The following is a 17,672-nucleotide window of genomic DNA, read 5'->3' on the forward strand; positions in this document are numbered from 1 at the left end:
AGTGCATGTCTCCACTGGTTTAAGTACTGAGTCTGATTTGATCTCACAGCCCAGCAGACCTGGTTACCCGAGTCCTCGATCCAGTGAAGGTTATTTCCCTAGTCCTCAACACAATCACTACCAGGTAACATGACTGACACACACATCAGCAGAAAAGAATACATCAAAATATAAATGCATGCCGAAATGCAAGTTTATGTATTAAAAAAGAAAGTACAACTGCACAACTCATATTTGTAGGCATAATAATTTAATTATTGAAACAACATTTCAGCCATCAGCTTTATATGCATATGCATATATAATGTATATTAATGCAGTATAATGTGAACGTTCCACATTTGTACAGATTTATTTATTATTAGTATTTAGTATTTAATATTAATATTTAATAATAAAACTAAATCTATTAAATATACATATAAATTGTAAATGGAAAAAAAGCTAAAATAAAATACAAGTATTAGATGAAAAACTAACTGAAATAAGTTTGTTGTATGCAATATTAAAATTATTTAAAAAAAAAAACTAAAATTAAAAGAAATTAAAACAAAATAAAAATGTATTAAAAAATAATGGCAAAAGCACATAACAAAAATTACCCAAGTGCATAATAAAATGACTAAAAATTTAACTGAAAACAGAAAATATAAAAATAAAAGATAATCAACTAAAAATATTATATTAAAAATTTATATAATATGTTTAGGTTTAAAAGTACTAAAATTACTAGCGGAAAATATAAAGAAATACAACTAAAATAAACAAATAGAAATATAAAAAATAAAAGCTAATAAAAATAACAAAGTGCATAACAAAATTACTAAAAATTTAATTTAAAATGCAAACTGAAAATATAAAAACATTTAGAAAGAACAGTATATAAATAATTCTGATCGCTACAGTATGATTTTTTTTATTTTTTTAAAAAATGCAACTTATTTAATGATTTACTTGCTTACAGATTTTACTGGTGCACTTTGGATAAAAGCATGTTCTAAATGAATAAATGTAAATGAAATGTCTTGTCATTTGTGAAGGTTCTGGATATCCTGCAGCAGGATTCCCGCCGCAGGCGTCTGTCCTCGACCCGCATGAAGCATGGAACCATCACAGACAGGAGGTGCCTGTGTGGTCTCCAAACATGGAGGTGAGGGAGGAGACGGGACGCTCTGTGTGAAGGAGCGCTTAGGGTTAGGGTTCTGACTCATGCTGGTGTGTGTGTGTGTGTGTGTGTCAGGATGGGGGCGCTCTGGGGCGGAGTCAGGGGATGCCCGCACACCTGATGGAGGAGACGCTCATCAAACAGCAGCAGCAGATGGAGGAGGACCAGAGATGGCTGGAGCAGGAAGAGAGCTTCCTGGTACTCACGCAACTTCTCTCTGTCTCTCTCTTACACCACACTGAGTAGAGCTTGCACAACCAAATCTGAGTCCAAATAATTGTTGAATTTAAACTCAAACTGGAAGCAAGCAAACAATTTAATCTAAAAAGTCTGAAAAAAAGAAAAAAAAAAAAAAAAAAAAAAAAACATTAAATATTTATATAATATTCAAATATTTAAAAATAACTATAACAGATATACAAAAAAATGATGATGATGATGATGATTATTATTATTATATGTGAACTGTGATTTTCAAGCCTTAAACAGCCATTCAGATTAATTTACTTAAAAAGCCATGCAAGTCTCTAGAGTAAAAATAAGAAATAAAGTATTAAATAAAAAAAATACAAATTGTGTTTAATTATAATATTTAAAAAAAGATTTTTAAATATTAAGAAAATATAACAGATATACAGATATTAAAACATTAATAATATAGATTATAATAATAATTAATAATAATAATAATAATATTTATAATAATATAACTTATAATATAATAATAATATAACTTATAATTTTATAAAATATATAATAATAAATATAATAAATAATACAATAATCTTATAGCATATACTAGTTATTAATAATAATAAAAATAAATACATTTTAAAATGTAAAAATGACTATTTTAAAAAAAATATTTTTTCATGAAATGGCTCTCGCTTCCTACACTTTCTTTGGCTTTGGCTTGTTGGTGGTTTTCATCTGTTGTTGTTGTTACTCGGAGGAAGAGATGGAACAGAGTGAAGATGTCCCAAATTCAGTCCTGAAAACAAAGCTGTAAATCTGTGAGCACCTGTAACCAGAAACCTGCTTCCCTTCACCAGAGACGGCCATGAAACTGTTTCATCCGTCACATCTCCGTCTCACGAGCCCCTAAGGCCCCTGTGTTTCTCAAGCTGTTTATTTCCAGATGATATTTTAGGCGTCACATTTTCAGTTCAGTGGGAATGAGAAGAGTTTCCTGTGTGCAGAGAGAGAAAGAGAGAGAGGCATTTAATTGACACTTACAGATCTGACACGCTAGTGATTTGAGGACAGTTGTGAGGAGAGGTTTGGGTGTAATATCGCTCTCCGTCCGGTGGAAAGTTGGGCGGCCGCTGAGGACGCGTGTCATTAGCGATCGTTTGGTTTGGCAGTGAAGGTTTGTGGGAATCGGTGGAAACCTGTGTGTTTGGTGCCGTTCTGAGAGCCGTAAAGCTCTCGTCTGAACACTGGCATCTGCTCCGTCCCTGTCATTCTGTGATTAAGAAAAAATAAATACTTGTCTCAAAAGGAAAGAATCTGAGTATCTGGAATGAAGACTAGTGCATTTACTGGATACTAACTGACCTTATTTAAAATAGGAGTTGGGGGAGCAATTTGACTGGAATCTCATGATTAATTCCATATCACATTAACGGTACACATCAAAATATAATTATTTTTACTAGAAGTTTAATGAATAAATGGTTTATGTATCGTGCCATTTCCTATTTTTGGTAGTGCAGTAATAAAGGCACTTTTTACCAGTGTTATTTTAGTATCAATTAAATATTATACTTTTTAATCAACATTTTAAGTAGTTTTTATGTTTACCATTTTAATTGTAATATTAGTTCAAGTTTTTGTAATTTATTTATTTTTTTCATTATTTTCATTTGTTTTTTTTTTTACATATATTGTTTTATTATTGTATATTTTTGTATATTTTGCTGTATATTTTTAAATAATTTTTTTAATTGTAGTTTAGTAAATCGAGTTAAAATGAATGAAAATTTAAAATGTTGTCTTGGCAACTAGATTTTTAGTGTCAATATTAATATATATATATATATTTTTAATATATTATTTTAGTTAACATTCATTATATTTCAAGTAATGAAAATACTTTTTAAAATGGTTTTAGTTTGATTTTTACAGTACAAATTGCTTCAAAGCAGCTTTAGAGTAATAAACACTCTAAAAAAAATCTAGTGCTTTTGCATTTTTTTTAAGATCAAGTTTTGCATAAAAATGTCTTATTTTTAGCGGTCTTATTTAATAAAAGAAAGTAAGACTTTTAAATGTGACTTATATCACTTGCGCTTCATTCACTGCACTGGGAATGGAAAGTCAAATCGAGCGCAGTGCATTGTGGGATGCAGTATTCCATGCAGTTTTATCCTTGGCAAATTCAGACATTTGTCTGGGTTTTCCATGCATATGCATTTGCATACTGCGTATTATTATTATTATTATTTTCAAGCAGTTATGTGCTGTGTGAGTGAGATGAGAGCTCAGCAGCTTCTTCTGTTTGTGTAAAACCAGCGGGAGGAAAGGAAAGCGTGGGATGTGAGAGAGAGGACAGACCGAGAGGAAAGAGGGAGAGGGAGACTGAGAGAGGAAAACCATTCACAGAGAGAGAGAGAGAGAGAGAGAGCGAGGGAGGGAGAGCAGGAATCTGCTGCTGTGAGTTTGTGCAGTCAGGCTCTTCTGAGTGTCCTCAAGGCTCTCATCTCTCATGGACACGCACACAACTTGCTCTTTCCTCGCCCTCGGACGCTCCGCACACAGAATGCATCTCTTCAAGTTCTGTTTCGGAAAGACGGTAACTAGACTCACACAGTGAGGGATGATGTTATTGGGCTTCTGTAGATGCGTTGTTGAGCAAGAACTCGCTGCATTCTTTGTTTGGCTTGTTTGTGAAGTTTGTTGCTCCTTGTGTGTGGTTTGTGAAGCCTTGAGATCTGTCAGATCAGAAAGTGGATATATTAGGGAATGTTAAAATGGTGATCTACAGGCCTGGAAATCATGCAAATTAATGTAATCTTAAAAAGTAAAAATAAATAGTAAGAAGTAAAAATACACTTGAAAACATAAAATATTTAAATATAACATTTAGAAAAAAATATTTAAATATTTATAAAATATATTACAGACATATATAAATATGAATTGTTTATTATTAGTAGTAGTAGTATGCATATGTGTATGTATTTTAGTTTACCGTGAGATTTCAGGACATTTTAAATCTGTGATTTCCAAGCCTGAAAGATATTACAGATTACAGATATTAATTACAGATATTTTTAAAAATACAGTGTTTATTATTGTTGTTAGTACTAGTTATTGTTAGTATGTATGTATGTATTTGTATGCTTGTATTATTTAAATTTTGTGTGCAATTTTTTTTTTTCATTTTCAAAATTGCAGAAATCTCTTCAGTAAAAATCTAAAATCAAATATTAGTAAAATATTTTAGACTAGAAATCACTCTATAAATGCTTTTTCATTTTACTTTTCTAAATTGAAATACATTCACATTTTTCAGTTTTTTATTGTTGTTTTTGATATTGTTTGATATTGGAAAAGTCAATGGAATTCATCAGTCATGTGATGTGGGGATGATGATGACATAATCAGATGAATGTTTATCTCATAAAGATTTAACAAATGCTTTTCTTTGTAATGATGCATGAGTTGAATCATGAACGTGTTGATCTGAATGATGGTTTGTGTTTGTTCAGAAGCCGGAGTCGAGGAACTCGAGGGGCAGCATCGACCGCGAGGACAGCGCTCTTCAGGCCCCGGTAAAGATTTTTCTGGTCGACTCATTTAAAGCATTAATCGACTAATCGCATGTTTATTAATAAACCATTTAATTTATAATAATGAGCCTTTAGTTGCCTACATAACCTATAAGCGCACAAGCACACGCATAAAGCTTGAAGCAGAAAAAGCTATGATTATAAATGTGTCAGGGAAAACATTAAGGAGACTACATTAACATTTTAAGAATGTATTGATAAACTAGTGCTTTTTTTTGTTCTCGGTTTAAGAGATGAAGTCGGCGACACATTTCTCGTCATCTTTGCAGCAGTGGATGCATCTGTCTGCACTTTCAATACGGATTACATAATCTGAGAATACTTGTTTTTCATTTGAATTGGCTTATTTGAAAGTTGACATTTCGCTCTCTATAGACATATTTTTTTCACGTCTGTAAGACAAACATACACAGAGTTTTGGAGTTTCACGCTCAAGTTCACAGAGACCGAGACGGCAGAAAGCGCATCCTGCTTTCTTTCATTATTTTACAAAAGCACAATGTTTCGTAGTTTTTGTGAGTGCACACAAATAAACGTAGAGTCTTATTCGTATTACTCTTATCTGTATTAGCAAAAATAACAGAGTCCACCAATGTGGATTTTTATTTATTAATTCATTTATTTTCTGCGATTAAGCAACTAATAAAATAAAAAGCCTCTTCTGGTCAGTTAATGATTAGTTGACTATTAGGGGGCAGCCCTAGTGACTTCCCATAATTCCCTGCTTGTTTTTGTTTCTTCCCTGAGGGAGATTTACAATGCAAATTCAAAGACACAACACTCCGTTACTAAACAACCTGTTCACACTCGCATCCAATAATACCAGCCAGTAATACCGATCACTCTCGGCCAGAATCCTCTAAACAGATGAAAACTAGGCCTCAAATACCGGCGGACAGGAATTAATTTAGAGCTGAACTACAGGAATCTGAGAGCCTGAGAGGAGACATCACACAGGGAGGGGCAGTTAAAGGGCATCATGGGGTTTTTCTGTGGCAGATCATCATCTCTGATGTGTAAAGATTGAAAAACAGGCGTCATGAGAGCACCACAAAGCAGCCTCATTTACAGGCCATAATTGACAACAAATAACCCAGTGTGCTGTAAAACCAGAGAGGAGGTTCGGTCCCCTGAGTGGAACCACAGGGCCCCGGTGGGCAGCATGAACCCAGTGTGCTGTAAAACCAGAAAGAACACAATGAGCTGTAAAAAAAGATAGCTTCACCAAGAACCCAGTAAAACCAAAAACCAGAGAACGAGCTGTTTTAAACGCTTGTTTGTGTTTGGTGATTGTGTTTTCCTCTTCAGATGGGGAAGCAGCACCTTTATCAGCCCAGTGGGGTAAAGCAGGTAGCGAGCATCAGATCACGGGGTAAAAAAGGTACGAGCACAGACAAAAAAAAAAAAAAAACCTGAAAAACGCGCGCAAAACCTGGGATTATACAATGACCGGGCAATGATCGTTTTTTTGCTGTTTACAGGTCATGAAAAACCTGGGAATATCATTTTAAGAGTTGTGATTTCCAGATCTAAAAAACACAATAGTTACTAAAATGTTTTGGAAATTTCTGGTTTAAAAAGTCTCAAATATATAATTGTAATATTTAATGCTAGAAATTTTATTGTTAAACTTAGAATTTTAATATAGAAATGTTGCAGTTTTAAGCAACTTTAATACTAAGTTTTAGTTTTTTTTTATTATTATTTTTGCATATAGTTTGTTATTTGTTATTTTGTAATATATATATATATGATAATTTAAGGAGGTTAAAGAAATTTCTACAAATAATCTACAAAAATAGAAACATGATGATTCATAAATATACCAAGCTTTAATTACAATGATTATAATGACATGGATATTTGTTTACATTAAGTAAATGTATTAAAAAAAATAAGACTACCTGTAAGACAAGACTATTTAAGACTTTTACATTAATATTTTGTTTATATAATAATAATATATATATATATATATATATATGTAATAGTATATATAATATGTATATATATATATATCTATAAATATACAGGTGCATCTCAAAACAATAGTTTGAAAGAAGGATTTCATTTCTTAAATTGATTATGTGAAAGAAAACTTTCATAGATTTTTTAATTTCTAATATTGATGATTAGAGCTTACAGTTAAAAAATTTCAAAACGGTTTTTTAAGTTTAAATTTTGGAGATTAGAGCTACAGCTATATACGAGGGCTAAGCCATATATATATATATAATTTTTTTTTTTTTTACAAGTTGATGGTATTATAATGCCAAATATATTATAAAATAAATTAAATCCTCCCGTGTCACTACTAAAAAAAAGCCGCCGCATTTATCACCAGCTTGGGATGCATTTCATCCAATCAGAATTGCTTTATGAAAACAACCATTTAACCAACACAACATCCAACACAACAAAAGAATCGCTCCTCCAAAGAAGCCGCCGCGTCCCGGCGCTCCGAGTCACCTGACCAACCTGAACCCCGTGGACAGTTACAACGAGGGGGTCAAGGTGCGTAATACTCCGTTAACTAACTGACTTCATCAGGCATGGTGTTGTATGAACGTCTCTGAGAGGTGAATGCTGAGATGTGTGCAGCATGCTGATTGGCTGTTGTGTTCTGCATGCTGCTCTCACCAACAATAAACTCCACGAACCCTCGAGTTTCCTGCAAACACACACTCACACACATACTGAAGAGTTCGGATAGAGTTGATAGAGTGATACTTCGTCGGAGCAAAAAGGCCAATACACAGTCCAGCCAAACCTCCAAAGGGAAACCACACACCACACACACCCACACACACACACACACACACACACACTGATCAGGGCACAAATGCTTGCTCAGTAGTGCACCCTAGAAGTTCAGGAATGAGTTTTTCTGACCCTCTTGTTTTCAGGATTATGTGTTTTCTAACCTCTTGTTTCAGGCTTACTTTAATATTTATTATAGTTTGTATTACATCCTTTTATTTTTTGTTATATTTACATTTAACGTTAAAGTAGGTATGCATTCTAGTTAAAGTTTAGCCTTTTTATAGCTTTTTACTGTTTAATATAATAAGATAATATGACAAAATGGTGGTTGGCTACTTTGTATTTCAAGTTAAGTTTCTTGTCATTAAAGTGACAAAAGTCGTTTCTTTATAGATATATAATTACGAGGTTCAAGAAATTAAGAATGTTATGTAATTATATTTAAAAATGTGACAGTTGTTTATTGTCAGGCCAGTAAAAAAAACGGTTATTTCTGCATATATACAGACAACAAATAGTCTGCATATTAAATTTAGTGTATTAATTTTTGTTCATTTTTATTTTTATTTTGTCATATGGTGTATATGTTTACTTTAGTTAACTATAATAACATCACCGGGGCAAGTATTAAAAAAAAAAAAATTAGATTCTCTATAAAATTCGAAATAACAAAAATACAAATATTTAAATTAAAATAAATATAATAACATCAACGGGGTTGGTTAACAAAAAGTTTATTTTTAGTTGTAAGTAACGATAATAAACGTCCACAGGGGTCACGACCCATCTTCTCTCTCTCTCACACCACACACCAACGCAACACAAACACACAACTCACCGTGCCACGAATTTTTGGGAGAGGAGCTGTGTGTTTTTTTTTGTTTACATGGCTCTTATATAAGAGGTGGCAGAAAAAAACCCAGTCATAACCCTTTAAATAAACAGAAGAATTTATGATCAATTCTCGTGAGAAGCCTTTGAATATTCAGCTGGATTAAAGATGGCAGAAAAACACTCAGTCTTTTCTCGGGAGAGAAACTGAAGAATTTGTTTTTAAATTCAAACACATGCTACACACACCTGTCTGCAAACGACATCAAAAAAATATGAAAATAATGCCTATTTGAATCATATAAGAAATTACAACACAAAAAGATCCACCATACTTACAACAAAGATAAATAACCAAAATGGGAAATAAAACTCAAACTAGTTTAAGTTAATTTAATATTTCATCTCTACTGTGTAATTCCTATAAATGTCTGCACTATGTCTGTATTTTCTTCATGTCACCAAGACAAATTCCTTGTGTGTGTAAACACATACTTGGCAATAAAGCTCTTTCTGACTTTCTTAAACTACAATTAACACCATAAAAAAATAATAATAATAATAATAATAAATAAATAAAAATGATTACTCAAATAAAATAAAATAAATTTAAATAAAACTTAAATTATTTGAAATAGGCACCCATTTTCTCATTTTGATTTAGTTGATGTATTAAAACAACTAAAATAATTTATCTTTTATTTTAGTATACTGATATAAATAAAAAATATACTGATATATATATATATACTAATAAAAAATACTAATAAAAAACTAAAAAAATGAATTATATTAAAATTAAAATAAAAAAATATTGAAAAAACTCATTTAAAATATTAATAGAAACAATATTTAATACACTTTTCCAGTCATAATCATGTGCATATTTTTTCGAAACACTTTTATAATATAAGATAAATAATATACTAAATGTTATTCATCATTTAATTAATAATTAAGTCATAATTATTGCAGAATCCTAATCGAATCCTAATGCTCTGAAAATGTATTAAAAAATGAACTAACTGATCGTGTTTCTTTTGGATGTCATCTGTAGCCGAGCGATGTCTTATAATCACACCTCCTCTGGACCTGAAGCTGCATGACTTTATTAGTTTTGGTTTGTTTGCTTGTTTGCATTAATAATTATTTGTTCTGTTTTCCTGCATCCCGCTTTCCCTCCAAACACAATCACCTGCTTTATGCTGCACTGTTGCACGTAGCCCTGGAGGGTAAGACCTGTGTGTGTGTGTGTGTGTGTGTGTTATTAACTGTATGGCCACTAGTGGCCGCTCTTCTCACACTCATCTGTTTAAAGTCAACGAGGGATGTTTTTTCTGTACACATGAATCATGGGAATTATTTCTGTTGAAGAATCTATTTTAACCGTACACATAGTACATGAAAATAAATTTTTCAAGTATAATAATGACAGTCTTCAAAAAATGTTTATTTTATTCTGATTTTAATAATTTTATATTATTTTTATTTTATTCTGCTTTATTTAAAAATTACATATTTACAAAATAAAATGTTTATTTGACAAATAAAAATAAAATAGTTGAATAAAAAGTATGAAAATATTGTATTTGTTGACCTGCATGTCATGTGACCATTATTCAACATCAGAGAACCATGAATGATTATCGATTTATAAATTGAAATATTAACCACCTGCATAAAATTCAAATTTTATCCTGATTGTTTCATTTATGAATCATTTATAATAATATAATATGAACCTTAAATGATCACATATATACCAAACATATCAACTTAATAAAAACAAATAAATTACTTCAAATCAAACAAAAAAAAATCAAAATTAAAAAACTTTAATTGAAACATAAAAAACATTAATTGAAAAAAATTAATAATTTAACAAATAAAGAAAATTTAAAAAAAAAAGTACTTAAAATGATGAAATCTTGTATTTGTTTACTTGTGTGTCATCTGACCATTAATAAACATCAGAGAACTCTGAATGATTATAGATTTACAAAAATTCCAGTTTTATTCTGACTGTTTCATCTTCAGAATTTTTATCTTCATATCTTCTCTTTGTTATACATAATATTAAACACAATATAAGGATATTCAAATGATTATCAATTAACCGGGTAAATTCTATATTTGTGATTTATAAGTCTGGAAAAATCATGAAAATGAGTAAGCAAAAAAAATAAAAAATACATAAAAATTATGAAATGGAAATGAGCTTTGTAAGGGCTAATGTAGATCTTCTTTGTAACTTACAACTACAATCAACTTAAACCAAAAAAATCAAAACCTAATAATTCAAAACCTTTCAGAATTCATAAAAAAAATCATAAAACATTGGGAAGCATTTTTCTTCTGGAAATGTGAGCTGCTGGTGTACTGCAGGACTGATCCAGACCGGTTTCATTCTCAGATCCAGCCTCAGGAGATCAGTCCTGACCGTGTTCATTGCTCAGATCCAGGCTCGCAGGGCGATCAGTCCTCCTCCCACAGCAACACCTGGACACCGCTCCAGTGATAACGGTGTATGGAGAAGTGACGGGGCTGGGAAGGCCGTGATCGAGATGTCCAGCCGCATCCAGCCTGCGCCGCCCGAGGAGTACGTCCCCATGGTGAAGGTCAGGAGCAGGGCATGCTGGGATACTCTAGTGACGGCTGTCTCTGTGTGACGTGTGTTTGATGGCTGTCTCTGGTGTCTCCTCTCAGGATGTTGGACAGGCGCTCAGGACTTTACTAGCGACGGTGGACGAGACCATCCCAGTGTTACCGGCCAGCACTCACAGAGAGGTCAGACCTGCTCACACTGCTATCAGGGACTAGTCTCTTTTTGTAAATTAAGCTTCCTCCAAAATAGCATTTTTCCATTTTGTTAGGGCCCAAAATTATTTTCAACATTAAAATCTATTTATTAACTAAATGTAGAATTTAGTTATATAAAGTTGAACTAATTTTTGTTGCATTAACCGTTGCATTATTTGCTTTGAATTAAACATTTTATTTGTGATTAAATTTTTCTGTAATATATACATATTATATATTTCCTCCTCTATTATACATTTTCAAATACTACTTTTGTGGCAGGGTTATTATCATTAACTATAACTAAACAAAAAAATTAAAATAAAAATAAAAATAAAAAGTAAACAAAAAAAATTAATAACTGGAAATAAATAAATACTGAAACTGAACTAAAGCTAAAAATTAAATAACTGGAAATAAATAAATACTGAAACTGAACTAAAGCTAAAAATTAAATAAAAAAAACATAAATAGCAATATGCTAAAAAAAACTTTATTTAGCATAGCATACTACAGTTTGAAATTTTAAGCATTTCATCTGCACACTAATTCACATTAATAATAATAATTATAATAAATTTAAATAATAACAATAATAACACCTTCCAAAATAAATAAAATAATTATAAATATATCACATTTAAAAAAAACTAATTATATATTGAAATCTATGTACGCATGTCATTAAAAAGAATTAATTTTTCCTATAAAAAATTCTAATATTTATAAAAATATGACTATATAATAGTTAAAAATTCTGATATGTGTAAAAAGATGACTATATAATAATAATTATTGGGACAGACCGTATTTATTCTTTGATATTTCATCCATCAAGTTGCAAACTGTATTCGAATATAATTTCGATTATATCCGATTATTATTATTTGTAAATAAACAAATAGTAACACATGATGAATAATATTAAAAATTTAAATTGAAATACCATAATGTAAAATAAACCGGACAAGCATTTTAGAAAAATATTCTATAATTAGTAAAATGCATGCAAACATTAATCCTAACTTTTTTAAACACAAAAAAAAATAAAAAAAATCAATATATCCAATAACACAAAAAAAATACAAAAAAAATGCATGGAGCCTTTAATGCTTTCTTTTTTTGACATTAGTTTTGTTTGCATTAATCATGAAAATAGTTGTGTGTCCCACAGTGTTGGTGTTTGGCGTCAGAATCGAGAGGGCTCAGGAAGCCTGCCTGAACCCGTGACCTGGCGGAATCGCAATGACTCATCATTAAGATGCGTTTCTGGCGCAGCAGTACGTCTTGACTGTCCTGCAGCAGGACTACAGAATATGCAGATGCGGACCGCGGCTCCGGACTGTGTCGACGTCGACGCCAAGAACCTGCTGGACGGTGCACGACCACGGCGCGGCTGAAGATGCGAGTGAAAACATGATCAATGGTGAATACTAGATCATGTCACGGGGGGACAGCTTGCCCAAAAAAGAGTCAATTTGTTTATACAGCAGACGTAGGATACCATGCATCCAAACCTTAATAACACAGATTTCTTGGGGATTTGGTGGTAGCGGGACTGCAAGACCGATATAGCTGACCACAGCGCGGCAGATTGGAGGCAAATGACTGTATAAAGGTTACAATGGCCATATAATTATACATCATGTTTCTCAGCGCTGGAGAATCTGCAACTGGAACCCAGTGATCTCTAATAATGGTCCAAAAGCTAACCAAAGTCACACCTGATCTTAACAAATAATTTTATACCATCGATACAAAGACCTAACACATCATCAAACAAGATTCTATACAGAACGTCACACGTGTCAGTTTAGTTAAAATTGTTCGATATGTTGATTCTCAGACTTCCTTAGTGATCATAGGTGCTTTAACAACATTAGCCTCTGAGCATTTATTGCGTTGCATACTCTTTATGTACAGACTCAAAAGCCAATCCACAGTGATATTTAACCAGATTTTATTGGAGTCAGGGGGAGATTTATGAAATGAGAGGGAAGATCCGAGCCTGCATCTGAAAAGTGAGCATAGTCCATTTATTACGCCGGGCTCCGAAATATGCAGATATATAGTCACATATCAGTCACTTGAAGCACATAATGATAAATTGTTATTATCAAAGCTGCCTTCTCTTAATTTAACACAAATAAACGTTGAAGTAACCCGTTTGAGTTTGGACTAGAATTACTTTTGTGTACAGAACAATCGTGAAATCCATTTTTGTCATTAATATAGTACTTTTTTTGTGTACTAGAAGACAATCGTGTTAAATCCATTTGTGTTAATTAATATAAATTATGGTTCAGGAAGAAGCCACAGGTATCCAGATCTTTTAACTAATAAAATCTTATCACTATCTTAATCCTTATCTTTTGAATTTTTTGGGGATAGTAATAAAAGGTAATGACTGAGTTTTAGTTAATAAAATGTAACTACTAATTTCTTATTTATTTAATATTTTACTTAATTCAATAGTTAAAAAAAAAAAGTTCTAGTCATTCAATTAAATGACAAAAAAAGTTCTAGTCATGCTCTGAAATGACAATGATTGTCTGAAACCAGTCTTTAAAATCATGATTGAATTGAACATGCTTTGGATAAATCATTGGCTAAATCATGGGTTTACAAAAAAAAAAAAAGTTTTGTGGACCCGCGGCTTGCTGCGATGCGCCGTCCAAGAAAATATGAAATTATGGGGGGGGGAATATTTTCGCTGACTTTTTTTGGCGGTTTAAAAAATATATATATTTTATTTTTTATTTCTATATTTTATAAATATTATTCCTTTGCATTGTGTAAGAAAAATGGTAAGCATTATATATGGACATGTTGAACAAAATCATAAGTAATCTCTTGATTTTCGACCCTGAACCACAAAACCAGTCATAATGGTCAATTTTTAGAAACTGAGATTTATGCATCATCTGACAACTGAATAATCTTTCCAGTGATGTTTGGTTTCATTCATCATGACCGAATAACTGTTGATGTTTGTAAATCTTCAGTGGATGTTTTGGTTTGTTAGGATAGGATATTTGGCTGGATACAACTATTATAAAATCTGGAATCGGAGGGTGCAAAAAAAAAATATCCAAATATTGAGAAAATCATCTTTAAATTTGTCCAAATGCATTCTAAGCAATGCATATTACTAATCAAAAATTAAGTTTTGATTTATTTACAGTAAGAAATTTACAAAACATCTTCATGAAGCCATGATCTTTAATTAATAATCCTAATGATGTTTGGCATAAAAGAAAAATTTCATAATTAATTTGAAAATCCATACAATTACTATTTTTGCTTTTGCCTACAAAATGTACTCCAGAACTTAAAGGTTTGCCATGTGTACTTCTGGCAAAAAATCAAAGTCATACTCCACCTTCATAACCAGATGGGGGCAGTATGCTCAATAAAGTGAATTGGTCTACTCTAGAGTAACAAACACGAGAACGGCATAGTCTCTATGCTCCGCCCCTACCTTCACAACAACCATAGAGCCATAAGCGAAGCCTAAAGGACGTTTTGCCTCCAGAGGAAAGTTGTCGTATCGGGTCATGTGTTTCCAAACCGCATTGATTTTGAAACATGACTCATCTTCACGCTATACCCTTCACCTTTAAAACCCAGTGAATATGGTCATATGCGTTTTGTTCATATTACAGTTTGATTGTATATACCCATTATTTGAATTAAATAATTTTGAACAGACAGCATTCTGTCAACATCATTGGTCAACATCAGACTTCTGATGTTGACCAAGCTAGCACCCAACCAACGTAAACAGATCTGGCCAACTCTCAAGCATTTCACCGTGAGGACACACGCAATTGAATCTTTGTCACACGCTTTCAAAACTTTGACCGCTCTGAATATGTAGTGAGTGGGCGCGCGCGCGGGGCTCGGGGCTCGCTCTCTATCTCTCTCATCTCTATCTCTCTCTCTCTCTCTTCTCTCTCTCTCTCTCTCTCTCTCGTTCATTATCATCGAAGACAATTCAAGCTTCTTAGGTAATGTGACATTAGTAGCATCAGCTTGGTAGAGACGTGCGCTTGGTAGATAAAAGGTGAAAACCGGAATCGGATCTGTGGGTAAGGTTCTAGCTAGCTTACTATCAAACGCAGCTACGGTTAGCCATCACTAACATTAGACGTTTATCGAAAACGCCTTCGCTACATTTCTATGTTATAACTTCCCCCGAAAAAATACGCAAACATATAAAACCAAACTTCTAGCGAATACTACTAGCAGCTACTTACCACTTACAATCAAAAGAAATGTGTTGCAAGTTCGGAGTCGAAGCTCATTTCTTTCAAGTCCATCAGTTGTCTCCAGCGATGGAAAGCAGTGCCGATGTTTACCTCTGTTGGGCTCCTTTTCTTATCGGATTTGATTTGTGATTCCGAGCGCGGTTGCTTGACCATCAGCTTCAAGTACGCCCACAAGCCGTAGCGAGTTATTCGTGTATTGCAGGTTGGCTGGTGGTTATGTTGCCCGGCATACCGCCTCCCATGGCCGAAACTGGTTATACGAATACCTGTCGGGCCGTGGCTAGTACTGCTAATGATATTAAGGTTGATATCTCTGCAGCACTATAACTTGACCATTTTTTAAACAACATCAGCCCTTATTTCTTCTCATTCTTTTTGAGTGCGGTAGGTCATTTTTTGGATATTTTTACCTCAATTTTTACACATGGCACCTTTAAGACTGCTTTTGTGCTCCAGGGACACAAATGAGTAAATGCTTTAAACATTGACACTTTTTTTTTTTTGGGCTGTAAAGACTTCTGGCTAATATTTATATTTATAATATTAAAGTTAATTTATAAATGCATTAACAATGCACTATACATTAGTCTTTGAACAGCTGTATTTTTATTAATTAATGTCAACATTTAGTTCTTCTCGACTTAGGTCCAGATCCATTAGTGTATTAGTAAATGCCAAAGTTAACATTAATAAATGCTTGAGCATTTTTATTAGTTCATATCTAAATGTTAACAAATGAAACCTTATTGTAAAGTGTTACCGCCACAAAAAGCCTTAATTTTATATTAAAACAGAAGTTAATCATATTAGCGTCATATTAAGTTTCAGGAAAAAATGTGAAATTAGAAATTTTAATAAAATATATTAAAAAATCTAACATACCCAAAGACACAAACAGCGTTGACAGTTTCGATGTTTTTATTAAAAGAGCTGCTTTAATCGAACAGACCGAAGCCCATGTCGTCATCAGACTCCTCAGACTCTTCTTTCTTCTCCTCTTTCTTCTCTTCCTGCTTGGCTGTAATGAAAACAGAAAAGGTGTTCAGACCCAACGAATCTCAGTGAATGAATCGAACGCATGCGGGAGCTTCTGAACGAGAGCGTGAGCTCACCTGGTGCGTCTCCACCTGCAGGAGCGGCAGCAGCAGCGGCGGCGGCCGGAGCGGCTCCACCACCGGCTCCAACGTTACAGATCAGACTGCCGATGTCAACGCTGGCCAGAGCCTGAGCACAGGAAATGACATCAGACTCAGCACACTTATACACTCAGCACTTAAAAGCTCATTGAGATGCACTATGACTTAAACTGACTCCCAAATGTTCACATTTAACTGGATAAATGACACGCAGACGTTTCCATCGCCCTTATGGTGACAGGTGGAAATAATGCATGCATGGATGCGTCAGGTGGAAATAAACGCACCTTAGCGAAGAGACCGGGCCAGAAGGGCTCGATGGACACACCGGCGGCTTTGATCAGAGCGTTCAGCTTGTCATCCTGCAAAACACAACCAGAGACAATCAGTGCATGGATAACTTTGCTAACAATGTACAATTGTACAGTCGTGGTATTAGATGCTAACACCACAGTACTGTCAAAAAGAAAACACATGGTAACACCAGGGTACCGAATGGTACCACATGTAAAAACCAAGCTTTTAAGACTGTATTGGTCAACAAATGGGCATCATTACTACAGTAACGTTAGTTAGACATGTTACCAGGTGGTGATACTTTGTACTGCATGACTCCGATCACATTCTATCATGAATAAGAGTGTAAATAAGGAGGTAAACATTGAAATGCTAGCGAGTTTCTGTACGAGTGTAACGTAGCAGTAGTAGCAGAAGTTTCCCACAACGACTTCAAAAGTTCGCTTTCACACGTAAACATCAGATTTATATTCTAATAACACACGAGGCAACAAACCAACTTATAAAGAAAGGTAAATCACTCAAAATCACTTCAGTATCATATAAACAGACTGTGCCGGTGTCCCGGATGTTCGCGCCGGGGTTCAAACCCCTCACTCACCCACAGTCCCCAAAA

At 33.4% G+C, this 17,672-nt stretch overlaps 2 protein-coding genes across 2 annotated transcripts in view; one reads left to right on the forward strand and one right to left on the reverse strand.

Moving 5' to 3' along the window:
* LOC109092806 (focal adhesion kinase 1-like) overlaps positions 1 to 11,446 on the forward strand; it is a 54,192-nt gene extending 42,746 nt beyond the window's left edge. The window contains 10 exon segments of the mRNA XM_042744819.1: positions 50 to 124; positions 1,040 to 1,150; positions 1,241 to 1,363; positions 4,879 to 4,941; positions 6,268 to 6,309; positions 7,285 to 7,286; positions 7,383 to 7,473; positions 9,777 to 9,796; positions 11,024 to 11,171; positions 11,260 to 11,446. Of these exon segments, the coding sequence (XP_042600753.1) occupies positions 50 to 124; positions 1,040 to 1,150; positions 1,241 to 1,363; positions 4,879 to 4,941; positions 6,268 to 6,309; positions 7,285 to 7,286; positions 7,383 to 7,473; positions 9,777 to 9,796; positions 11,024 to 11,171; positions 11,260 to 11,373 (789 nt within the window). The 3' untranslated portion in view covers positions 11,374 to 11,446.
* Positions 11,447 to 16,523: 5,077 nt separating this feature from the next.
* On the reverse strand, positions 16,524 to 17,250 carry LOC109093385 (60S acidic ribosomal protein P1-like). Its single transcript, XM_042745482.1, has 3 exons — positions 17,047 to 17,250; positions 16,736 to 16,847; positions 16,524 to 16,641 (listed from the first exon to the last, which is right to left on the reverse strand). The coding sequence occupies exons 1-3, from the start codon at positions 17,233 to 17,235 to the stop codon at positions 16,559 to 16,561; spliced, it is 384 nt and encodes a 127-aa protein (XP_042601416.1). The 5' UTR covers positions 17,236 to 17,250; the 3' UTR covers positions 16,524 to 16,558.
* Between the last annotated feature and the right edge of the window lie 422 nt (positions 17,251 to 17,672).

Source organism: Cyprinus carpio, chromosome B19, assembly GCF_018340385.1.
Source record: "Cyprinus carpio isolate SPL01 chromosome B19, ASM1834038v1, whole genome shotgun sequence".
NCBI classification, from domain to species: domain Eukaryota; kingdom Metazoa; phylum Chordata; class Actinopteri; order Cypriniformes; family Cyprinidae; genus Cyprinus; species Cyprinus carpio.

Coding starts and splice junctions, on each gene's coding strand:
- LOC109093385 (XM_042745482.1), bottom strand. CDS start 17,235: ATGTGTTTTCTTTTTGACAGTACTGTGGTGTTAGCATCTAATACCACG. Junction 16,848..17,046: donor GGCCCGGTCTCTTCGCTAAG/GTGCGTTTATTT, acceptor TCCTGTGCTCAG/GCTCTGGCCAGCGTTGACAT. Junction 16,642..16,735: donor TGCAGGTGGAGACGCACCAG/GTGAGCTCACGC, acceptor TTTTCATTACAG/CCAAGCAGGAAGAGAAGAAA.